The sequence below is a fragment of the Anopheles funestus genome, chromosome 2RL (genome assembly GCF_943734845.2).
Source record: "Anopheles funestus chromosome 2RL, idAnoFuneDA-416_04, whole genome shotgun sequence".
Taxonomy (NCBI): domain Eukaryota; kingdom Metazoa; phylum Arthropoda; class Insecta; order Diptera; family Culicidae; genus Anopheles; species Anopheles funestus.
Genome location: NC_064598.1, coordinates 36,999,421 through 37,025,490, shown reverse-complemented (window position 1 = coordinate 37,025,490; position 26,070 = coordinate 36,999,421). Strand labels below are relative to the sequence as shown.

Sequence of the window (26,070 nt, the reverse complement as noted above, 5' to 3'; positions counted from 1 at the left end):
CGCCCATTTCCAGGACGGGTTTGGTTTTTGGTCTCACTGTGGCGATTCACTTCACTTCGGGACAGATTCGCTTTTCAGCCATCTTACCAGACAGCGAACGTTTCGAGAACATGGCCAAATGGGTGAAATAGCTGATACGGCGGAAGGAGTTGAAAAGCAACAAACAAAACGTGGCAGATTAGCACGGTCGCATGGGGCTAAAGAAAAGGGATTTACACACGATGGGTAGGAGGCCGCTTCTAGCTGTGTGCAGCAGCAGCAGCAGCTACTACCCAGCACTTATGAGTGGGAAAAAGTCTATGGTAAATAGTTTTACAACCAGCAATTAACTGCTTATATGGTGCGCCGTTTGGATTTGAACGGTGGTTGTTGGGGGGGACGGTTCCCGCGTACAAATGCGTAGAACGAAGCGCGCTATTTATGGGCTCCTCTCTCTCTCCACGAAACGTATAAAAGATGGCCGCCGCTAAGAATAGGCTCCGATGCGATGCGGACCCAAACCATTTGCCACGATCGATCGGTGATGATAGTGGCCAAATTGAGCGGTCAACTCTCCCGGCACCCCGGCTAGAGGTGGAAAGTTTGCCCGGGATCCTGCATCCCGATCCTGCGCCATATTGCGAGCGACCGACCCAAACGGCGACATCGGCAGCGGTGAAGCCATGAGATTCGATATCGAAAAATCGATTTCGCTGCTACGGCGGGGTACGAAAAGCACTTCGCGGACGCCCGGTTTCGTTTTGTGCTGCAACGGTTTCAACCTATAATTTCAGCTCAATTTCAAGCATCAAGGGATACCTTTCCTGCCTCTCTTCTTGCCAAAAAAAACCCGTGCTTCCTTTCCATCGTGAACCCACACTTCCTGGTGAACCCTTTTTTTCTTGTGTCTTCTCTTTTGCTGGCCGGGAACAGCGAAATAGCTTTCGATGTAAAGCTTGAAACACATAGCCAGACGAGGGGGCTCTGGCAATGAAGAAACTCCAATATTGCAAAACAGCCATCGAAAAGGAGCCATATAATCACTCCGAATCCCGATTTCGTTGGAACCGGGTTCGTCGCTTGGTTGGGCAGTTGAGTCTCCTTTCGGCGAAGTTGTATTCGTACAGCTTTTGCTTCGGTGTAGTTACAACATTCGGTACATTGGCAGATGCAGATCGAACCGTCAGTCTGTGGCCCATCAGTCCGGTCCGAAGTGTTTCATTCTGCGTTGTTTTAGTGTGTTTTTTGTTGAATTTTTTTTTAAATACCCAACCGCTTTAACGAAACAGGATCGGGAACTCGGTCGTGCCTCGGTAATAATCACACTGTGTTCATCTTGTTTGCCAAATCATTAGGATCTTTTTTTTGGGGGGTGTTTCTAACCATTTAAGTCGAAGCTCTTTTTTCTTAATAATTAGACACTGTTTGGTCTGAAACAAAACAAGGTTTTGTGTCGTTGCACGAAAAAAGTTCATCCGTTCCGCTTGGTTTTACACGAATGGACCATAATTCACGGAAGGATAACTGCTTTTGATTATGATGGTTTTGCGAAAACTAATCCTTACCTCATCCTTTTGGTTTCTGCTGTTTGTTTTTCCATCTCAAGGTATAGTAATTATTTATAAAATTGTTGTATAATTATTGCAATATAAAGTTTCCCCCCGTCTCATTTGCTGCAACCACTATCGTTCGGAGCACCGCCGCAGTGGTTGCATCGTTTTCGATTGTCTTCTCTGCTGAAGTAAATTACCGGTGAACCGAATCCCGCCTGACCGCTGCATCAAATATCCTCATCATCATCATCATCTCGTGCTGCGCCATAATTGTAAGTCAACCGTCAGCTTTGTCGGCAATTTCGACGACGGTGACGGTAATAGCTTTATTAGAAGCTTCATTCGTACAATGCAATCATTGCAGCGCGATCCTCCAACGCTACCATTAGCGCGTTCATCAGCAAACATCGACACCAGCAGGAAGCGAACGGCCGTCACCGGCTTGCGGCAAACGTTTGTTGTTACCCTCGTGCAGTCTTATCGGAACCGACGAACTCACTCGCCCACGGTTAATGTCATCATAATCATCATCAGTCTTATCGTCTTATCGTCACTTTTGTTAGTGATGGTTCCGCTGCATTACCGTGTGAGGCAGCTAGTGGTATTATTCTACCTTCCCCCATAAAAAAAGATGCCATAATGTTTTTAGCTCTGATTTGTTTAAAAAACCCGCCTGAAATTATGCAATCTGCATGAATAATGAGTCCTAATTCATGAACTTTGGTTTGTCAAAATTATTTTTTTATACATTTTCTATTTTGAATAGAAAACCGGGGGCGGCCGATGGTGTATGTACTAAAGGGCGCCGGTCCACACGGCAGGACCGGGTTCAAGTCCCATCCGGACCGTCCCCCCCGTAGCAAGGACTGACTATTTGGCTACGTGGTTAAATAAGTCTCGTAAGCCAGAAATGGCCGGCATGACCTCTGAGTCGTTACGCCAAGAAGAAGAACTTTGAATAATTTTTGTAAAATAGATTTTTTTTTCATTAAGCTTTCACCGATTTGATCCCACGATTTGTTCAAATCAAACAAGGCAGATAAAAGCATGCTTTTAAAATATATTTTTTTGTAACAATTTTTCACATGTCAAGTGTCACATTCAAGCTTTATCACAGCCACACATCAATTAGCCATAACAAAATACTCGCAATAAACGTAACCTCACTCACAAACGAAACAAAAAAAAAATATTAATTTTTTACGTTCGGTACCGCATTGAACGTTGAATAAATGAGCTCCAATTTGCGGGTGCCTCTTTTTAATTAGTTTTGGAACCGCACACGGGGCCCCGTTAAGCCAGCTTTTTCATGTCGTTCCCGCCCAATCGTGATCGATTGGTCGGGGTGTGGTCGGACGATGGTGTGTCCCCATGGTAACGAATGGTACATCAAATCAAACCCGAATGACATTGTCCTGCCGGATTAAGGGCAATCAATTTTTCAAACCTTCGATACTTATCGCACCCGAGAGCAGAAGAAAGAGTGTAAAGAAAACTAGGAAGGAGAAGAAGGAAGAAAAAAAAACAGGTGAAACTGCGCTAGTGGAAGCCGCCGGTGAATTGTCGCAAAAATTTATGTCATCATTAAATTCAGCTTGGGGCAACTTGAGGTTTGTGTGATTTTCATCTTACCCGTCCGGTGCGCTTGGAAGGTAGCGAATGTTATCGAACTGCTGCAATCTGTACAACAAAACAAAAAAAAAGCGCATCGGAAGAAACCAAAAATGAACGCAGCTTGCGATACAATTTCTTCCCGATCGGTTCGCGTACGACTGATGCTCGGTCCCTTCCCATCGGTTTGGAGTGCGGTTTTCGGCACAAATTTCCCCGTATCACTAATGACGCGACCAAAAGGCCATACGACAGGCACGGATTTATGTTCTTAGAATCGGGCGTACCAATCGATCTTTAGACTACAAGGATTTGTGTGATGGTGCAACAACGGTTACGGCAGCACAAGACAAGACACAAAATCCTTCTGAATGTATTACACCGCCGCTTGTCAGCGTTTGCGTGTTGCACCGGGTGTGCGTAAGGTCGGTGTACCAAAAAAATATATATATTCCAGTGCACTATCTGCATCCTGCCATCGAATGTGGTTAATTTTTAATTAATTTGCGATAAGCGAGAGCCGATAATTTCCTTGTACTAATTTATCATGAAGGCATAACAACTTGATCGACTGGCTGTGTGTGTGTAATTTTTGGGAACGAAAGAAGCAGAAGATGTGACATGCAGCCGATCAAATGTATTGTCAACCATTCGGCAACGATCGATTCGGTTGGCTCTCCTTCGATCCTTTACTCTAAAGAGCTCCAATAAGATGATTACATGTTCGTTTTCCACCCCGCGCGTTTACTTCAAATCACAAACAAAACACTGTATGATTTTTAAAATGATCCTTTAATAAGCTTCACGAAGACCGGCCATCCCGAAGGGGGGTTGCGTTGCGGTGAGTGAAAATTGATCTTTGTTTTGCTCCACTCATCGTCGCCATTGCTGTGTGGCGCGGGCTCAAAATCGAGGATGCAACGTTCGCCGATACGCACCGATGCACGAAGCAGTGTGTACGGTGCGTTGCGATGATTGCAATTTTAACAACTCGCAAGAGAGGGCAGACAGTGGATCCAACTGCAAGCAACATGCGAAATGAGTAATAGCGAAAAAGGGAGTGGCCCAAAATTTTTTGGGGAATTTTTTTTTGCAAGTTCCCCTTTTTTGAGAATGGAGGAAAACACGCGAACTGCCAGGCGTCAGCGGGTGCTTCCTTGCGTGCGGGATAAGCGGTGTCTCGGTGTGGCTAAATATTGGCAGGAAAAGTGAAGCACCGTGTACCCGTGTAGATAGAAGTTCAATCATGAAAGATGTGAGGGCAAACGTAAACGAAGAAAAATTTTCTCCTATCATATGCGGTGAGGAATTAAACATGCGAAATGGAAAAAAGTACGGCTCCCCATACACTAAACTCACGATCATGTACGCTACATACGCGCTTAACAGGAGAGGAAAGACTTGATCGCATGCATGCGACACGAACCCCGTTTGCTGCGGATTGCTTGCGCGTGATCCATGTCGGCGTTTTATTTCTCTTTCACTCGTTATTTTCTTCCCTGTTTCCGTCCGTCAAAAGAAAAAAAAACCCCAACGACGATCGTCCGCACATCTCAACCCGATATTCAACCAAAAAGGGTGCTCCTTCATGTTGTTTTGCATCGTTTTTGTATACATTGTTCTCCGATTAACTGAAAGTAATGAGAATTGATGAATATCTTTCTTTAAAGTTTAATGTTCTTCTCACCATCCTTGTCCCTTCCACATCCCCGGGTTCCGTTACCATGCGGCAGTTTCAATGTGCAACATCGGGGGCCAACTTGCACACACAAAAAAAAAACAACGGAACAACAGCGACGAAACAAAGAGGCGTACGCGTGTGTGCAAGTGAAGAATGTGAGAATGTGTCGCAGTGCATCAAAAGCGATTTAAAGGGATTGATAACAAGTGGCACGAATGGATATCGCGGTCTCGGTGTGTTAAAACGCGGTGCGGCAGGTGGTGAAGTGGAAATAAAATGTCATGTCGCTCGTCACCCGCACGATGTGAGCGGGATTTAGGGTTATACGGTTTGGGTACGCCTGCCCGCCTGCCAGCCTGGGCGTCCGATCAATGTGTTTCGGGTGTTGGGTACGCTTGCACTGGGGGAGATGCAATTTTGTAGATCGAAGGCGACAACAGTGAATGTATTTTTTTTTGTCGCTTGTTCTTGTGGGTTTTGCAATTTTGTTGTTGCAGCTTGTTGCAGCAAGAATTTGCTGTGATTGCAAGTGACAAACATGGTTGTTTACATTTTACATATTTTTGTTGATATTTTTGACAGCATTTGAGATGTGCTTGTCGTATGGTGGCTTGGGAATAAAGTGAAGCAAACAGAGTAGAAGGATTTTTTTACGGTGTATAATTTCTTTTCCATAATAGCAATTGCTGCTTAAAAACGATATATTACAATTTACGTTCAAATGTATGACGACCACCTGTCCGATTTCCTCGCTGACACAACAGTTAGATTCCAACAAAATGTTGTTAAATTACTCTACCTAGTGTGCTCACTTGATCAGACAAAATGGGTTCCAAAACAACAAAAAATAAGGAAACGGAAAGCGTAATAATTATACTTCAAATCCCATCAATGCCGGTTCGTCGCCTGTTTGCACGCTGTATACTTTTTCCGATTGGACGAGAAGGTGGCATCGGACCTTAGGATCGAAATTGCAATCGAGAAGCTTTTGGGGTGAGCTGAACCGTACGAACCAAAGTCACCAGAGACCGTCTGCACACCGTCGCCGGGCAGTGCGCCTTCATATGGCTTTAGGAAGAGCAACAACAAAAAAAACTGCCTCCCGAACAAACTCTTAACGCACAGCTGGGCCGCACAAAGAATGTGCGCGCGGTGCGGTAGGGACGCTTTCCCCATGCCAGGCAAAAGGTGTATGAAATTAAAAACCAATCATATTTTTTCTCATTATCGTCATTACTATTATCATTCCTTCCGCGCGCTCTGGCTTATTGTTCTCTCCCGCTGTTTTTGACTCCCGAGGAGTAGAAGATGACGGCAGGAACGGTTGCTTGAGTCATCCCACATCGGGAAACGAGGGTGGGCAGAGCGATGCTTCTGGCGGCGCGATAGGGACTCGTGGACAAGAAAACCCGACGGTAACCGAATCATGCGAATCAAGAACGATCATCACTGTCCATTTGGTAGGAGCGCGTCAGAAACCGCGCTGTCTTCCGAGTCACCAAAAACCCGCACTACGGTGAACCCGAAATTCCGCTTGATCATCTCACTGTTGGGACGTGAGATAGCTGTTGGGAGCGATAGTTTCGTGTCGCATACCGAACGCGATGGTTTGGGGGATGGCTTTTTTCCCCCCGCCGATTTGCTGGCTGCCAACCGACGAACCTGATCTATTGCTCGGATGTCTACGATCGCCCAGGACGCTAAGCATCGAACATCACAATTCGGCTGTCGACGATGCCATTCCAGATTGATCGCGGTTGACGAGCTGCTGATGACAGTAGGCGGCGTGACAAGCGGCGTGTGTTAAAACACGCATGTGCAGAGCAGAACGTCCATTGGGGGAGGCGAAGAGGGACGCTTCTGATGCGGTGACTTCAACGGGTGTCTAAAGCGACGAACCACTGGTCGTGCTGGCATATCGGTATTTGAACGAATTGATCCGATCGGACGCCTGATCTGATCCAGCCCGGAAGAAGAGAAAAATAAGAAGCAGAAAAAAACATTCTTCTCCCTACTTGTGTGGATGATTGGAATGGGGCAGCTTGTGGTACAACAAACAGTGCGGGCATTAAAAACTCATTTGCTGTTATTATTAATATCGTGTTGCTATCGATGACTGGCAGCAGATGATGTCGGCCCATTTTTTTTTTTCATGTAATATGTGTTGTCAGAGTGGTTTAGTAGAATGTAAAAAGAACCTTTAATCTTTCCGTTTCACGGAAGGTTTTTTTCCTGCTCGCTTCAAATATAATTTTGTTTTATGTATTTTAACAATTTTATATGGATTTTTTTTGTATTGGTTCTACATGTTAAAAGCATCTGCTTTATCAATTATGACATGCCTTAGTCGTAATGTCTACGACTGCGCCTTCCATGTTATCTAATAGCTTGATGTACCTTGTTAGTGTTACGATACAACGGTAGAATATGATTGCCACGGCCACTTTTCACCAGAAACAATGGATACTCTAGACGCGGACCTGATAACAAGTTCGTAAAATTAAGAAGAAAAAAAAAGTATAACAAAACAAAAACAAGAATGCCGATTTACACGGTCTGCAAAATCGTAATCGGAAATGGCAGCAACAACAATGTTTTATTAGTCCACGGTTCCGTTTTCACCCGGTAGAACGGGATGGAAGAAGAAAAAAATCGGGCGCAACCAGGCTGTGCGTACATTTCAGCTAGTTGCTGTTATTTTCAAAGAGTTCAACCCTTGTTAGTCACAGCAATTAAGCTCCAGTTTCTGGCGATTAGATTTGCCTCGTTCCGTTGGCCCAGTGCGGTAATACTCGTTTGTTGTTTGCGCTTGTCAGCAGCTTGTTCGATAAAAATTTCGACCAAACGAAGACCGCGGGCTTGTTTGCACGTACCTTAAGGATGGTGAGTTTAGAACTATCAACAAACCAACCGCGTCGACAAGCCGGAAGAGTCGCTAAATTACCGATTTAAAAACATTGGTGAAAATGTTTCTCCCATGATGGTTTTTGGCGCAGGCGGGTGGCAGGAAGCTCTTTCTTGACCCAGGAACGAATTGCAAAGTGGAGCCTGTTTTAGGAGCAAATATTCTTTCTGTGTGAATTTCACAGGCAACGAGATGTACAATGCAAAGACCTCTTTTCACCGCGTCTCAGCAAAGGGAAGTGTTTAAATTGTGCCATCGTGTAGGTGTAGCTAATTTAGGGAGGTGTTGCTTAAAGGCATACCACTGTCAATAATAATATTTTTTACGATCAATCAAAATTTCGGAATGAAATTACTGCCATCCATGAGCGCCATGGGTGTATGGAAGCAAGTAAAACAAAAAAAGCATCATATTATCCACACAATGTTTACTTGAAAATACATATCCACCACCACCGGTGCCCTGGATGCCCTGGAGACCTTCGGCGCCATTCATCGTTTTGGGGCCCAACAGTGTTAGTAATTTATGCACCGTTAATTAAAGGTATATATAAATTAATTATCAGCCGGGAAACGAGTGTCATAAAGAGAGAAAAATATTCCACCAACATTCCAGTAACGAATGGAGGGGGGGGGGATGAGAAACCTCCAAAAACAACGCGCGTGAACATGATCCGTTGCCGAAAAATGCAGCTTAGCTGCGTTTTTCTTGTTTTAGTTTTGTTGTTGTTGTTTTGGTTCGGTTTTTGTGAACATTTTTATTGTCGTTTGTTTATTTCGTCGGTCACGATCAAGGTGATGGGCGCTGGTTTGGCGCTTTACATTGCAACGGTTCGATGCAAGTCCGGTGGGATATACACCTTTTCTGGGGTTGCAAGGATGGGCAATGATTTTTCTTTCCCACCGAAAGCATATCATAAACAGTGCTGATATAGTGTGAGAATTATTGTAAACTCATTAACGAACGCATCACGTTGCGTGAAAACGATCGTATCGCCACAATTGACCGCCCGGTGTGTGTGTGTGTGAGGTAATGTAACCAAAGGTGAAGCTGAAAACAAATATTATAACACAATTAAGAAGGAGCACAGAGAATGAAGTTCATTACCATTGGTGCTGCTGTTGAAATTTAGTTTGTTTTATTACGTCTCTTACGGTGAGGGGAAACAACCCGCCCAACGTTGATAGGGGCATTCGACGTCAGGTTACATAGGGAAGGCGTTATGTTTTTCTTTTATCGTTAAAGCATTGCTACAGCAACTTCCAAAGCAAACGGAAATGGGTGTTTTGCGGAGTTGAATCGCCCAGAGAGTAATGCAGTTCCTTCGGTGCACTTAAAGGCTAATGTCTTCATTAAGGTAGCGAGTTTCCTGTAGTTCGTCATGTCGCCAACGGGTTCGTTTATATTTTTTTGTTCTCACTCATTTACCCTTGCAATGCTCCCTAGCTATAGCCTGACAAGGTTGGTGATGGCTTGTGTGACAGGTACGGGCGTTTCCATCCAACACGTCCCTATCATTCCCACATTCTAGCAAGTGAATAATCGCCGTACTTCTCGTAAAATTTCTTCTAGTGAAACCCTTAATCATCTCATCACTGACCCATAATTCAAGCCAACCGTTCAGGACGCCAATTTGTTTACAAAAAATGGCTCGATTTTTTGAAAAAGGGAAAATATTTTATTAGCAACAAACGGTTTAACTTTTTTTGTATTCCTTCGTTTTGATATTGCACCTTTAGATTCAAACATTTTGATTTATTATTGTTGACAATATAATATGGATTTTACAGAATATTTTTTTAATTGTTTAGGTAAAGTAGTTTTTTCCTGTGCTAACTCATCTCAAATTGTCAATTATTCTTCACTCTGAGATGTTTTATATCAAACTTATTGATGCTTTTTTATGTTTCACCCTTATCATGTTACGGAAAAAACACATCTATTGCACTGTACCCGTACAAAAAAGGCGGGAATCCGCCATGTTTGCCAACTGTAGCCAATCAAATTAAATAAATAGCATATGCAAAAATGGTTTGTTTCTTTTTTTTGCTGTTTGCTTTAGTTGAAAGGATACGCTTAAAAAAAATACAATGCAACATACCAAAGGGTTTTCACGTTCCGCTAAGGTTTAAAACCCAGCACCAGAAGCTGAAAGGCATGTGAGAGATTTTTGGACAATTTCATTTTTTCATGTTTTTTTGTTTGTTTTTATTTCCTGGGGTTTTTGTTTTTGGTTCTCTCAAACGGAACCATGGGCTCAATTTAATTGGATAGCCAATTTTCTTGACAACAGTTTCTCACAGCCCCAGTTGCGCAGACCGAATTGCCGTACTCGTTTCAATCACACTCGGGCACACACGGGCTCGACACGGCACGTATTTCATCCAATCAATCCAATCCAGCATCCCATTGCAACGATTCCCCAAAAAAACACACACACACACACACACACACACAGATGCTTGTACCATGCAGCGAATTCACACGGCCCAGAAAGGTCGAACCGATCCGATAAAGTCAGCTGCATATGCAGCGTTGATGCACCGTTGTGATGCACATCACAAAACGGTACCAAACAAAAAGCTTCAAAAAGCCGGCACCAGCCAACGTATTTCCTGTCTTGTATTTTTTTTTGGTTTGGTCGTGGGATGTCCACCAGAATGCGCGTCCTGAAACAAACAAAACGAAAGATTGAAGCGCGACAAAGCGAATGAACAGGGAAAAACAAAGTCGCGCGGTAGCTCGGAGAAAGGATTCCGGCATCCGGAGCACAATGGATTCAGATCGGTCACCCTAATCTGGTGGGTCACCCCTTTGGTGGTTTGTGGACGAGTTTTGATGGAAGGGATGGAAGGGGTTTTGCCGTCCCAATCGTCTGATCTCTCTCGCTCTGATGAACGGGGCATGTCAAGCAGACGACGGATGTCGAATGACGGTCTCGTACTCAGGCAGGCAAATTTCCCGCCTGGTGGCCACAAATATTTTGGGCGAATAGTACCCGCAGACCTTCGTTTCCTTTTACCTGCCACACGGTTCCACAGTTGCATGTCCTAAAAGTGTCCTAGCAGTGTCCTTAAGGTGAAAAAAAGCTTATGGAATGGGGAAAAAGTACAGCAACATTGAAACAAATAACAGGCCCCCAAAAACAAACAAAAAACCCTCATCACCGCATCTTTAAGGGTGAAACGGACAAGGGAAGGGGCGAAAAAAAACAGTCCCAACCAAAACCCATTTGGAGTAGTTTCATTTAAATTTTCATCTTTTCTGCTTTCTGCTATCAGTTTTATCAAAACCCCGAGACGCCTTGTTTGGATACATCAAATCCACTCACCGTCATCCGTTGCCAGTGGTGTTTGATCGTTAGCCCCGGTTCATCCCGGTGCACCACCGTCGGAAGGAAGAATCCATTTTATTCAAATAAGTGCCACAAAAATGGCTGGCCACGAAAAATGTTCCCCTTCGGGACGGAAATTACACATTCCTCCCTTCCCTGCAGGAAATGTCACCAGGAACTGTAGTGGGACGTTCGTTGAAAGCCTTTTTTTGGGTTTTTTTTTGCTCAGTAGAACAGTTGCGTTTGCCCTTTCTTTGTATGGTGTGTTAGGTGGGGATCGGTGCTGCTCCGGAGGGGGATGTTTTGGAGGGTATACGAAAAAAAAATTTACATACCTTCATACCAATCGTAAATGGTGCAGCTGTATTATTTGAATAAAAGGTTTTCATTTTTCGCCGACCCCTAACGCGCTGTCGCTTCCCCGTGCCCCCCGAGCTTCCGCGTGCCGGGATGGGAATTTTTTTTTCGTTGTTGGTTGCTCCAACCAGTGTGTGTGTACGCTTAATTATATAGCTTTCAGTCTTACAATGAAGACATTACAAGCAACTCCGGTGTAGCGATGCAAAACAAGTGTTTTGTAGCGAATGCTCGCGTTACGTTTAATGAGCGCGCGAAGCTTTCCATTCCGAAAGGCCGGTCAGTTGCGGGTGTTTAGTTGAACTTCCATTGGAAGAGAGCATTTTCCCCTTTTCAAATCATCTAAATAGAATGTAGCTACCATATCTTGGTGGGTTAGAAATTCATCATCAGCTAAAGATCATTGGATAGGCATTTTTTCTTTTTTTGGGTGTCATCTAGAGCTTCCGAAAAAAAGCGACGATTTACACATGGATACGTGCTTGAGTTTAAGTCTTTTGTTTGCAAGCTTGAATGGAACCCAAAAAAACACACACAAAAAGACGACCACCTTTCGGTTGCAAATTGAAATTAGAAGCTCGATGAAAACGAACCCCGTTGGTGATGGTGGAATGGAATGGTAAAATGGGAGGAAAAACAAACCCCTCGCTTCACCTTCGCGGTTCTTTATTACACCCCCCCCCCCCCCCCCTTCTCCGGGGGCCATTATCTGAGAAGCATATCAATAAAAACGGGCTAACAAAGAACCCATCTAACATAACTACCACATAAGCCGCGCACGGTGAAGCTAATCCATCGACGTTTGCCGAGCACTCGAAACGTTCATCTTCCGCCAGCAACGGCGCATTCCACAAGCCCCGATTAGTGACCTGGCGGTAAGCTTTGTGTTGCGGTGTGTTGTGCGGTGCGGCACAACAGGGGAAGGGTGCAACAACAACACCAGCAACAACAGCAACAACACGGGCAATTAAAAACACCGAACGGTAGCAACATTGGCCGTGTGGAAAGCGGCACACTCGATTCTATCCGCAACTGGTTTTGGCTGCTCTAGGATTCCACCGTATTCCCGGGGGTCAAAGTAAATACGACCCTTGGGTTTTTGGGTGGACATCATCTTTCGTTCGTATTTTTTTTTGGTTGTTGAGCAAATGAAGATGAAGACGAACGACCGGCACCGGTATCTGCATGTGTGTATGTGTGTATTCTAGTCAGCTTTATTGGACATTTTAACAACCCTTCCGGAGAAAAGGAAATACAGAGTGGGTGAGAGAGAGAGAGAAAGGGAGAGAGGAGGATAGGGAGAGAATGGGTAGAAAAACAAACAAAATGGAAAGCACAGATCTGAATAGTGACGGAAGGGCCACGGGAACACAAAGATTCAATGATCATCAGGGACACCCGGGGTGGGATCAGAGCCATGCCGCGGTTTGCTGTTAATTATAAATCTTTAACTTCGTCCATTTCTGGTGGTACGCATCAGGTCTTTTTGGTCCGTTTTGCGTCTTAAAGTTGCGCTTTTTTTTGTGGGTCACGGAATCACGGAAAGCCTTCTATGCGAGCGCGGGATCGTGTCGAATGACGACTCACTCTGAGGCCCCTCCCAGTAGGGCCGGATGTTGAGCATATGCGCGCGAACCGGACGCTCGGTACAGACACACACACACATACTCTCAGCGCGTTGTGTCCTTTCTTCTATCAATGCCGGGTTTCGGGACGAGCCTATTGTCTGTGCGGTTGTGAATGCATTAGAAGGTAATCTTGCCGGGTTGATCTTTTCGGTAGCTTGAAAAGCGGCCACAACGAAAGCCGCTCACTGGTTGTGAACGATTGGGTCGACTTTCACTGCTGCTGCTTGTGAATTCCGTTGCGTTTCCTAAACGGGAGAACCCCCCACCGGCATGGGGAGGCACAGATTTTGAGGTTAGCTTTACCCCTCAAAAACACCATCCCTGGCGACTAATTCCCGTGATCGTTAGCAGCGTCATCAATCGATATCACTTAAGCAAGAGTGGTAGCTTAATAATATGCTCGACCAGGGCCGTTTTTGTGTGATTTTGCTCGACGAAAAGTGGCACTCTAAGGTGGTGTATTGTCGTGGCAGCTATTAGAATGGGGAAGTAATTTTGCCCGTCACTCGTCCGCTGCTGTACCTGGATGAAGTAGTCAAACAATTATGAGTGAAAGTAATCGTTATCCGTGGCTTAAGAAATGTTTTGCTGTTTAGCAAATTACGAATACAGGGTTTTGAAATTTTTACAACTAATCATACCAAACAAGTGGTAGAGATTTACTTGAGACAAATCGCGAAAAAATGTTTTATTCTTTACAAATAATATGGCAAGCAACTACCAGATAACGTTTGGCGATCGTATTGGATTAGTGTTCTTAGAACTTTCCCTTACCTTCAACGGCCTTACGCAACACGGTGCCCGATTGTCACCTGCACCGATGTTCAATGCCAACGACCATTGATTTGTAGCTTAGCGATAGATCCAGCAGCTCCAGGTTTCCGCAGCTCACATTGTGTCCCGTCCTCGTAGATCGGGGACCGTTTTCATCCGGGTCTTGTGCCAATCGAAACCTGTCATCATGCAACCCGCCACATAAATCTTCCCGTACGTCCCACGTAAATTTTGTATCAACATTCCAGCTGCGTTCCATCGACACCGACCACTTCGGGTGACATTTTCGCAACAACAAAAAAATTCCTGTGGGAACGCAGAATCGCTTCATCGGAAATCAAATCCTGTGCCGCGGTTGTCGTTACCGTCGGATCCGGCCCTTCCACCTTCATCCCATCCACATCGGATCGCTTGTTGAAAGCGACCCATTCAATGGCGTAATGTTCCGAGTATCTTCATTATCTCAGCGTGCCCCGGTACACAACACATGGTCCGGTTAGTGCCCGGCTCGTAACTTACGGGGTCTTCCCCATTGCGTGGAGCGTAATTTTTCCATCAAGAAGTTCGCCACGCACCGTGCACGCCAGACCCTGGCGAACAAAATGAAACGTGTACGTTCGTAAAAAAATATCGCTACATGTTTCGCTAATCTTACGCTCTCCGCTAGGCAATGATGGTGCGCAGGTTCAACCCCCCGCAGTCACTCCCGCCCGCACCCGTCCGCAGCAGGATACTGTGTGGCCTCCGTTCGTTGGCCACTGGGCCATACCTCTCAAGTGTTTTTTTTTTGTTTTTGCCATGGTCCACAACTCGTACTCGTAACCTCAGCGATCGTTGTCCATCGGGGCAATCACAAATTTCGATCACAAACCGACGCGAGCGCGTTCGTCGCTTGTTTGTGCATCGTTGTCGCATATAGCCCACCGGAGAATCGAACGTCCGGCGGTCGTAATCTGTTACCGACTGTTTGGTGCAAGGCGTCCAAATCCTGCAAAGCGCGCACGAGACATTCAGTGTGGGAGGAGGAAGGGGGGGCATGGGGCAGTAAAGGCTGCAAACGGGGTGGAAACGATGGGCTTCAAATTTATTAATTTATGGCAGAAATAAATAAAAATCGAGAAGCTAAGAAGCCGATCCATTCCAGTGAAGGGGTTTTGCAGCGCTGTACGCAGACAAACCGTACAACGAGAACGGACATAAACCAGCATACGCACACGAAAACAAAAAATCGACCAACCGATGCTGCAGAAGCAAGAAGAGCTGGCAACGACGAATGAAGATAGTTTAACCAACAAATTCATATCGTTTTCGAATGCAACCATCGAACAACGGTGAAGACACACCAATCGTCTTTAAAGTTGTCATCACTGGTATCAACCCCGCCGCAGTAGGCTGGGTTGGCAGCCATTCCGCCGCTGTTGTGCGTTGGTTGCTAGAAGAGGCCGTTTTTTGTGTGTATTATGCCTTGTTTCATCGATTCTCCCGTATCCACCTGGGTACTGGGCTGCTGAACAGGGGAAAGAACAATCATAAGGATCTCATTTCGGGTGGATTACAAGGGCGGACGCGTGGGACGGACGAGTGTGACCATTTACAGCAAAGCAACGGAGCCGAAGATCATCTCCGGACAACCGATACAGCTTTGCACCCGGCACGTTCTAGATGACATACGTACATTGCTGTCATAAACATAGGCGCATAAACGACGAGATAAATTATCCATATTAAGCATCGGAAGAACTGTTTCCCATACGTGGAACCGATGGTTTTGTACCGGAGTGTACTTCTGCTGCACGTACGTACGAGATCGTTGATCGACACCGGGTAATTGTCCCCGGGGGTACAACCATTCATTGAAATCAAACCCTGCGCATTAAATGGTTTGAATGAAATTAGACTATTTATTATTAAATTTAGCTTCGTTTCTCTATTCGTAACAAAGTGTGTATCGTCGCTCATCCGTCCAGCGGTGGCAAGCGTTTGTGTTTTAATGTTTCCCTTCCTACCGAAGCAAAGCGCCTAATGCTAACCGGTGAGTGGTGTGTGAAGCGATGAACCTGCCCGTAGCCGACAAACAATGGAGGAAACATGTCCAATCACATGTCGCACATGTCGGCATTCTGAACCCCGGCCATACAAGATCGATTGATCGTGCACTAGGACCCGGAGTGCTTTAACATACTTCCATATTCAACGAAGCGCGCAGCATGTACCGGCGGAACAGGCTTACAAAGGCTACGGATGCTAGACATTTTTCTGCCTACACAAAAGCGCTACTTACACTTACAGCCGGCCGGAATGCTTTGCCGCGTACCGTGCGCGGGTTGATGTTGACGCGAGGTTTGAAAAATGATGACGGATTGCTTGCCACAGTCGCTCGGTTGTCATTCGGATTCGGATGCTTTCCTCTGTCGCTTTGTTTGTTTTTGGGCAGTAGTTGGATGTGCTTGGATCGAGCTGTGTTGAGTTCCAATTAGGTAGGCGGTGGGGAGTGTTGGGCGGGGGGTGATCGGTCCGTTACCGCCACATTCCGGTAAGGAATGTAAGAAATCTAGCACAGGTGAACATAAGCATTTCTGCGATGTGCATCGATTGAGAAAGAAAGAAGGATATTTCCATTCACCAACTCTCTCCCTATTAGTGATTGGGTCATACGAATCATTAAACGGATCTGAACCTGGAGTCGAGAGCGAGTAAATTGGAATCGACTCCGATTTATAGGTGCAATCCGCAAATGCAAGAAGGGGATCATGCAACTATTAAGCTACTCAAAAATTGTTAGATTAGTTGACCTACCCCACCTCCCCACAAATGTTGAAACCAGTGATGGGTAACTTTTCAATTTTACCAGAGTCGGAGAAGTAAAAGGGGAGTGGGGGCCTCGAGTTCTGCAAAATATACAATTTATCTATGACTAGTCGGACTCGATCGACTCATCTGAACTAGTGATGGGAAAAATGAATTTTTGGTCGGAATCGATTCCGGCTAGCCCCGAAAATTTTCGGAATTGATTCCGGAAAGTAGGTTCGGAACCACTTTCCGGAATCGGTTCCAATTCCGGAATCGGAATCGGTTCCGATTCCGGAATCGGTTCCGATTCCGGAATCGGTTTCGGAATTTATTGTTTTTGTTTTCATTATTGTACATCATTCCATGCGCGCTTTAGTAATGTCGCTTCCAATGTTTATGTATGTGAGCAACAATAGATCATAAAAGATTTTACCATTATAAATCTGAGTTAAACTTATTTAATTTCCCATAAATAATAAATTTAATAATCCCATAAATTAATTAATTGCTTCAAATTACTAATACCATTAAATTCTTAGTTGAATCAGATTATTTCTGGACTATTACCACAACGCTTGTCAACAATTTGATTTTGATGTTCACATACATACATAAACATTGGAAGCGGCTCCGGAATCGGAACCGACTCCGGAATCGGAACCGACTCCGGAATCGGAATCGATTCCAGAAGCGGAATCGGAACCGATTCCAAACACGGAATCGGAACCAGGTAGTTCCGATTCCGAGTGCCCATCACTAATCTGAACCCATTCGGACTCATCCGGAATCGCTCGGACCCATTCGGACACGATCGTACTCGGAGTCGGCCGGGCTCGACCGGACTCGATCGGACTCCCCGGAGTCAATTTTGGTGTTTAGTCGGAGTCGGAATCAATTTTTCGCACGCGGAGTCGGAGTGGATCCACGATTCCACTCCGAATTACACATCACTAGTTGAAACACACCTCGGTGTTGTCCATGGATCAGAGTTACTAAACGTACTTGCACCGACGGGAACCTACTAGTGATGGGCCGTTCGACACCAACCTACCGAATCGGAGCCATCCATAAGCGACCCGAATCGGTTCGGGTCGGTCCGTAGATACAAGTAGGTTCAGTAGGTCCAGTAGGTGCAAGCTACCATAAACGACTCCGACCCCTGGGTGCGACGGGTTCGGGTCGAACTCGGGTCGAAGAAAGTTCAGTAGGTTCAGTAGGTGCAACGATTCCGGTAGGTGCCAGCTACCATAAGCGACTCCGACCCGTTGATGCAGCGAGTTCGGCTCGGAACTACTGAGCCTACTTATATTAACACTTTAGCTGGCATGGCTTTCATTTTTGATATGATGATGATTTTGAATTGTATGACAAAACGGCTCGGCCTGGCAGGAAACACGACCAAAATAGGTGTGGCAGCCAACGTGTTAATAAGTAGGCTCAAACCCGTTGCTCCTACGGTTTTTAGACGATTCCAATTCTGCTGCACCGGTTCAAACCATGAAATGAATCGTATGATCATTAGAACCTACTAGCACTACCCAAGTAGCAAAAAATCGATAAAACGGCGCCGCTTAGTACATGCTATCATAGCATGCAAGCGTTCAGTCGCTTAAGAGCTAGCGTCATGTCGAATTGCCATTGGTTCAGCCGCCTAAGAGCTTTTCAGGGACGATACTAAGCGGCGACGCTTTTTTCGTCCCTTAAGGCTTAAGGGACGACTTTTTGCTACGGGGGTACTTATGGATGGCTCCTTCCCGGTAGGTTCGGGACGACCTGTGCATCACTACTTCCTATACTCAGAGTTTCATATCGTCAGCTTCTGCATATGTCACATACAAACACACACTAAAGCACTTTTCAATGTAAAACAATGTAACGATTGATCGATTTCCCAAGCGCATTTTTTTCCCGCATCACTCGAAACCGAACGTGTAACATCGGGGGATGGTAATTTATAAATCATTTTTTTTTCTCGAACACCGCCCGAAAAGGTACCGTTTAGGTATTGTGTATCATTTTTCACCTTAACACCCATTCGCCCATCGGGGAGTTCTGATGGCGTTTTAAATTAGTTCTGTCATAAAGAAGCACTCAACCCGCTGCACCAGTGGTCAGAATGCATGGAAGAGAAAGCTTTCTCAGGAGGTGAGAAAAAAAGCAAAATGGAAGGGGAAAACAGACCATTTCCTCATCTTTATCTCACCGTTGTGTGTGTGTGAATTCTGGATCGTTTTTTGCTTTGTTGTGTACCACAATCCACCACTTTGCAAGGATTAGTCCTGCAGTTCTGTTCGTTTCGCCTGTACCATTTGCCGCAATGCTATCCCTTCCGCAACAACAAAGCGCAACATATTTTGTGTGTTCTTTTGTCGGTAAAAAAATATGCTGCAACATTTAATTTAAATCTCCCATTTGTTACTCTCGGGCCCGGCAGGAGCCGTCCCATTTAATTTTCTCCAGTGTGAAAATCTGTAAGAAACTCCCATCCCAGCCTCTTTCTCCTCGTCCTCCATTAAACTCTTCCGAATGCCGAAGGGCTTTCAAGCGTTTGTGTGTGTTTTTTAGCTCTTCAATTTTCGGAAACCACCCCATCGCGATCGTAGTGAGAGCCCTTTCGGCAAGGGTCAGTTGGTTTGGGTATGATCGGTGAGGTGGAAAGGAATGGGGTGGGGATGTGTTGGCAACTGAATATCCTTATGCATGGATGGTACCGTTAGTTAAGCACAAGCAGAAGAAGTGATTCCTTTACGTTTAAAAAAATTAATGGAAAGCCTTTTCCTCAGTAACGCGTTTTTTTCCACTCCAGTTGTGTACCATCTCGTAATAGTGTTTTTTTAAATAACTGTATTTTTTCTCTCTCTCTCTCCCTTTTCCATCATGCATTTACTACAGACAAACACAACCGATGGATGGAAATCCCTGGAGGACAATATCGTCATAATAATCCATCAACAGCTGCACTCGCGTAAAAATGGAACATCCTGCCATCTAGAACGAACGGCCATCCAGTGGCTTAAGCCGTTACCCAGCCAGACACGTGCAGTGTGCAGAACACAAAAAGAAGCTACACGACGTATGTGACGTAAAACCGTCCCTCATCCATTCGAAAACCCGTGGCGTGTTGATTCATCCCACGAGAGAACGAAAAAAAAACATTGATTCTACCCAACTTCCCGGAATACGGGCCTGGCTGTGAGGCGGAAGAAATTTATACATTTTCTTCCCGATGACCTTTTCCACCAAAAAGGCAGCAGTGGCGAAGGCTGGGAAACGTTCAACCACTAATGCGCGATGGAAAACGGTTAAAGCTGAAAATCAATTAAGTTTTATGACCGCATGAAAGTTATTCAATTTGGAACATTTCGGCCGGCAGTGGAGTCGGTAGGCCTAGCGGGGGTGCTCGCATTTTTGCAGCCGAATCTTTATGCCACGATGGATCCAGTTGTTTGGCGGGCTTACAAGCTCATCGATACATGTGCGCGCTTCGATCAGCATCGAATGTTCTGTTCGTCTGGTTCTTCTGCTTGATGAACATCGCAAAATGTTGCTGACGATGGTAGTACTGATGATGATGATGGGAAAGATCAGCGCAACAAAGTGGTGTTGACAATCGTTGATGACAACGAAGTCGACGACGAACCGACTATAGCGGTGATGAATAATACGTTTGAATGTATCGGCAACAAAAACTCGGGAACATCGGGTTCGTCGTCTTAGGACGGTTGAAATCTTTCGTTTTGTCATTCACGAGACGTACTCATATGGCTTCGGGGGGTACATTTAAATCAGTTGGAATGTACGGCAGTGGAACGAGCGTGTGTGTGTGTGTGTGTGTTTTACAGACGTAAACGAGCCGTGCAGTGTCAACCAAGAACAATCTATCCTTTAGTGTATATCGTATTTTTGATGATTTTACTTCCAAGGTTAATGATTTTGCATACTGATGTGATTATTATGCTTTCCATTTAGTTACAGCTGAATTAAGTTTTTTTTAAGTGTACCGTAAATGTGTTGCTCTGAATAGTGGATAAAAATCACAGTGAATATTGTAGTGGTGAAGTTTGCAAAAAAAAAGTGTTGCAGTCTATATTCATAGCAAGAAGCAAAGCGTTTTTCTATAGGGAAATGGCACGAAAAGGCAGCAAGGCAGAAAGCAAAACCTTGTGTTAACAACAATCATAGCTTACGGTCAGCATCGGCAGCGAATGCAGACACCTTTAGCAGCACGCGAGCAGACGGTGATATATCGGCGGCAACATGTCGCAACGCGATTTTTCAGAGGTAAGTCCCAAAAAAGGTCATCTGCCGAGTGCATATATGAATATTCGCAATTTAATCCCGAATTACATGGTGTCATGGTGGCGAAGAAATGGTTAAAAGAGAATAAAGATGTGTACGGGCTGCGCACCTATCAACAGGTGGTATAGCACACAAACAAATTAGACGGCGTTGCAAAAAAAAATGGAAACAAAGCTACGATAGTGAATTCCCTGCAGAAAGCCCACGGTTCATTACAACCGATTAAGCGAACCATTAATTCATGCCAAAAGGGTTTGGCGTGTGCAGCGTGCGATGAAATGCAAAATGCCAGGAAGAGAAAAAAAATCATATTCGATGTTGGTTTGTGTTTTTTGTTTTTTCGCCCCGCAAAAAGGACTCCCTCACACACTGAAGGACCTTCGATCTCGAGGGGGGGAAGCGATTTTGTTTCGCAGGTATAGGGATTGAAATAATTAATTGAAATATAAAGACGATTTATGTATTTTCCCACGTCGATTCCCCGTCGAATCCCGCTGCGTGTTTCCTCGTCGTTGGGATTTTTTTTCTTGGTTTTTTGCCCTTTTTTGGGGTCTTTATCAGCATTGCTGTTCATTCAGTCACCCTGAGCAGTATCGAAGCACCAGCGGGCACAGTAAGCACATTATGCTTCGTTCACAAAAACGGCTACGGTTGTGCGTGCGCCCGGAACGCCCGGAAGAAACTTAAGCAGCGAAGAATCGAATAATTAAGATAAAGTTTCACCAACCAAAAAAAAACAACCTCCAAACCGCCCCGTAGGGTGCAGTTTGTTAAACGGTAATTAAACTGGCAAATTTTGTGCTGGAATGTTAACAGATAACTTTCTTCATTAGCAATACATTTTTTTGTTTTGTACGCCGGGATAGTACGCTGTCGTCTCTCGACATTCGCTGGAGGGATTGCTTTTCTGGCTTGGTCTGCGCTCCGGTACGGTATCATTTGTTTGCCTGTCTGTCGAACGTTCCAAGTGTGCCAGCTTTTTTTTCCCGGGACCGAAAGCTCAATCGAACGATGGCTTAATAAGACAACCGAAAGCTGTCGGTGTGATTCCACTTTAACTTTTTGCAGTGTTCAATTCCTCTGACAAGCAGAATTAAGGATGCAAATTCGAACCTACGCGCCTAAAGTTATTGCATAAGTCTTGTGCAGACGATGCGTCACTACGTTACGTGCCGTAACCCAGTGCGAACACCAATCGGTAACTGCACTTTGGAAACATTTGTCCGAATGACCATCATCATCTATCCTCGCGTGCGTGTATGAATGGAATCGGTTTCGTAACACTCGCTACTTTCCCATTTCCGCTAGCATCACTAAAAAAACCTGCCGAAGCAGGTGAAGTAAGCCATAATGCATCCGCTTCGGTGCAATACTTTATTGCCACTTTGGGTCGACGTTAATTGCAAACGCAGCGGGTTCCGAAATTCGTGCATCGTCTTCATGTTTGCAAACCTACGAAGACAGAAGCATATTTCGCAATAGGATTATTTCAAAAAGCTTAGGCTGTTGAATGTTTTTACTACAAAGTGTATTTTAACACTAGAAATGTCTCTCCTTACATAACGCCACCTGATTGTTGCCACAAACGTTAATACCCAAGAGTCGCCTCTTTTTTTTTGGGACATTAATTCCATCGAAACGTCAAAACATGCGCAAGATCTTCCGGCTTTTGGAAGCAAATAGAAAGGAAAGCTCACCAGGTAAGCGATTAATGCTGGAGATGACTCTCCTTCCAATGGTGCATTAATTAGCAGTCTCCTCGAGCAATTCCGGTTCGGATGGCAAACTGTGGCCAGGTTTGCGCGGGAAATGTGCCAATTTGCACACGAACCTTGAAGTTCGATCTGTACGTCCGTTGGCGGTACGGTAGCTACGGGAACAAATCTAGCCCACCGAGCACTAGAATCGGAATGTGTTATTCCCGATGCACACCTTGCAGTTGTATAAATATGAAAATTTTCTCATAATAATTTCCATCCTTCAGTTGCACCCCTCACCCTTTTAAAAGACCTCACGGTTGCACTTTAAAATTCTTGATTCCCTTGCGCCAGTACTCGCCGTCAGCCAAGTCCTGTTTTCGCAATGGTGTGCGCCTTTGGTAGTTGCGATGAGATACGCGGTGGTTTGGTTTTATTTACGCACAGATGTGCTGACCGCTTACGACCATTCCCAGCCAACCATTAGGTGATGATGTTCATTCATTTCCTTTCCACCAAACCCCAATCAAAACCAGGGTACAGGGCGTGTGCGCCGCCAGTGTATAAACAACAGCATTTGGCTTTGGACATACTTGTGTCGCTTCATTGCAAACGTTCGTCCGACCGGCCTCCCCTGTCGGGGCAATGTCGTTTTCGGGCCTGCTTAACGGGCTTCATTAAAATTTTATTCACTGATTTTATTTCTGTTGTTCAATCGTCGTTCGTGCTCCTTCTGCTTCACGGGCTGCCCCGAATCGAATAGTTCCCACAAGCTGGTGTATCAAGCGAGATGATGATGATGTGTAGCGTTCAGACCGGTGGTGACACCGAACCGTCTCTTTCTCGCTCTCTCTCTCTCTCTGTCTGTCTTTATTCCTTGCCCGATCACGCTCCAAGTGGTGCTGATCAACTGTCAACGCGTCAGGATCAACCTTGAGTGTGGAAGGCGGTTGAACAACTGTAACATTACAACTTAATATACTCCTAGACAGCCGGTACGATGTGTAGCAAAAGCGTCCGGACGCAGGTTTCCACTGATACAAGACCAACCCACGGGAATCGGGGAAGTCGTAAAGGTCGCCAGTTGGTGATGTCTTAAGAAATGCCGAATGGTAGGTTGAATGTTTTTGTTATATCGCCACCCAACGGCACGATCGATGCGGAAGGAATGAGCATGTACATGCTCTAGTTTTTATGTCTTGCCTTAGTACACAATAGATTTTGAGAAGTAAAAAACAAAAAGACAACATTCAGGTGGGCTTTACAACACAGATGTTGTCCTGTGTGAAGAGATCTTACGAGCAACTCGAAGAAATCGTCCTTTGCGGCGTGATAAAAATAACTCGCTGATGAACTCGCACACAGCAGATAGACACATTTGCATTCTACATTATTCCTTCATTTCCTGCGAGTGTTTTTTTGTTTTGGTTGTTGTAGTTTTGTTTTTGCCATCTTGAAGTTTGGTTACTTGCCGGTGCTTCATCAGATGCACAACGCAAGGAATCGTCGCTAATTGAGCTTCGAGTTGCGTTTTGTTTTTTTTTCCTTCCCCGATGGCCGATGTTTGGAAAGATTTAACCTCCAAAACGGGCATCAGAACAACCGTCATCTTGTTAGTTGCAGCAGCCGCGTCAAGGTAAGAATGGATGCGACGGCGCTGCATCTCGTAAACGGCAATCGAACGAACGAACGACGACTAATTTTGGGAAAGTCACATGAAGTCACATACCCTTCTGGTTGAAGTTTGATGATTTCATTAAGTAGAAGATTAATGGTACTTCTTGGTGGTGGTGTCCGTCGTGTTCTCTACGGTTTTGTTTCAAAATAAAAAATAAAAAAAAAACATATCCCTAAATTGTACGTTCGATTTCATTATAGCTCATTCGGTGTGCTGAACGGGAAATTAAAACGCATTTTTTGTTTCTTTTTCTTTGCTGCTGCTGTACAAATTGAAAAGTAAACTTTGCTTAGCATTAATTAAAGGATTCTCGTTAGCTCTCGCTCGCAAAAGCCGCAAACAACATTAACTCCAGCACATTTTATCCGCCGGGTGGTCCGCAGTTTGATGGCTATCAAGCACAATAAAATGCTGTATCTTATGCTACCGCGGTATGTCGATCCGGTAATGGCGGAATGCGCTGATCGTCTCCCCAGGGCCTGAAAACCGATGCCGTTAGAAACCACTATCAGATTAGCTAATTTGGAGCTGAATCTGCCTCCACAAAACAATGCTGCGCAATGTTTATCTGCTGATCGAAAGTCGGTGGAATGGGAGTTTTGAAAAAAAAAAACAAACACAAACACGAGGTCGTCTCCCTTAAATTAGATTTTTAAAATAAACTAATCATGGGTTAAGCTTGTGCGAAATATCGTTCACAGGAACGAACGCATCATTTAGATCGATGAAAAATTACACCCCGAATCCGCTGCTGCTCGAACTACTACTGATCACCGCGCGAACTTCGCGCTCTCGATCTCGATGATAGAGGGACCGGTTTTTTTGGAAGGTTCGATTCGTTCGAATGAAAACAAAAACAACAAAAAACCAATGGAGACACATGCCGCCAGATTCGACAGCAGTGATGAAGGGGTTACCAAACGAAAACAGAAATAGGTTTTTATTCTGACTCTAGTTGCCACGAATTTCCTCATTCCCCGGGCGAGGTGATTGGATGATCCCGGTAAGCTTCCGTAGTTGTGTGTTGGGGGTGAAGCACCAGGGTCTCGTGGGTTTTTGGGCGTTGAAAGCCATAGATTAAATGAAATGTGTAATATTTCAACCGGCTGTAGATATCGTTTTGGAATGGCAGCGAACCTCCGGTAAACCGATCGGAGCTGGTCGCTCGTAGTCGCTGGTTCAATTTGTTTCGCCGTTTTGTCGAAAACGTTAACCGGATCGAGCAAAAAAAAAACTGGGAATATACACAAGAAGAAAGGTTCGTTCTGATAAATATATCCCATTTTCCATAAATATTATTTAATCGCTTTATCATCGACCACGGACTAGACAACGCCTAACAACTACCACCAAAAACCAAACCAACCGTCTCATGGATCGCTGTGTCATAGAAATGGAGGGATGCGATCGGGGGCTGATTTTTTTTTTGGTTACCGTTGAACGCTGTACAAATGCGAAGTTTTCTCCACAAATTCACTCCAATAAATCTGCGGAGTTGGAACTATTTTTCTTTTTTGTTTTTTTTTTTTGTTAACTTCTTTTCGTTTGATGTGGTTGTTTTCAAATTTCGATCATTTGTTACAGATGTTTAAGGCCGCTGATAGCTGTGTTTTATCGATGGTTTTGTTGTGGAGACAGAACGCCGTGAGGGTACCCTTGTTAGCTTTATTTATGGATACTGCTCCGAATGCAACGAAGAAGTAATCACGTAACAGATTTATTTGCCACACAATATGTACGGGTTTGAGCGTGTTTTGGAATGTCCATTTTGCTATCTCATTTTG

General features: G+C 44.9%; 1 protein-coding gene across 3 annotated transcripts in view; it reads left to right on the top strand.

The window, feature by feature from the left end:
• The window catches only part of LOC125761048 (tetratricopeptide repeat protein 28), a 115,763-nt gene that overhangs the window by 7,277 nt on the left and 82,416 nt on the right, over nt 1–26,070 (top strand). For all 3 annotated transcript variants that reach the window (XM_049421813.1, XM_049421815.1, XM_049421814.1), the window contains exon 2: nt 20,582–20,893. In XM_049421813.1, coding sequence (XP_049277770.1) covers nt 20,870–20,893 — 24 coding nt within the window. In that variant the 5' untranslated portion in view covers nt 20,582–20,869. The remainder of the gene's footprint in view (nt 1–20,581; nt 20,894–26,070) is intronic.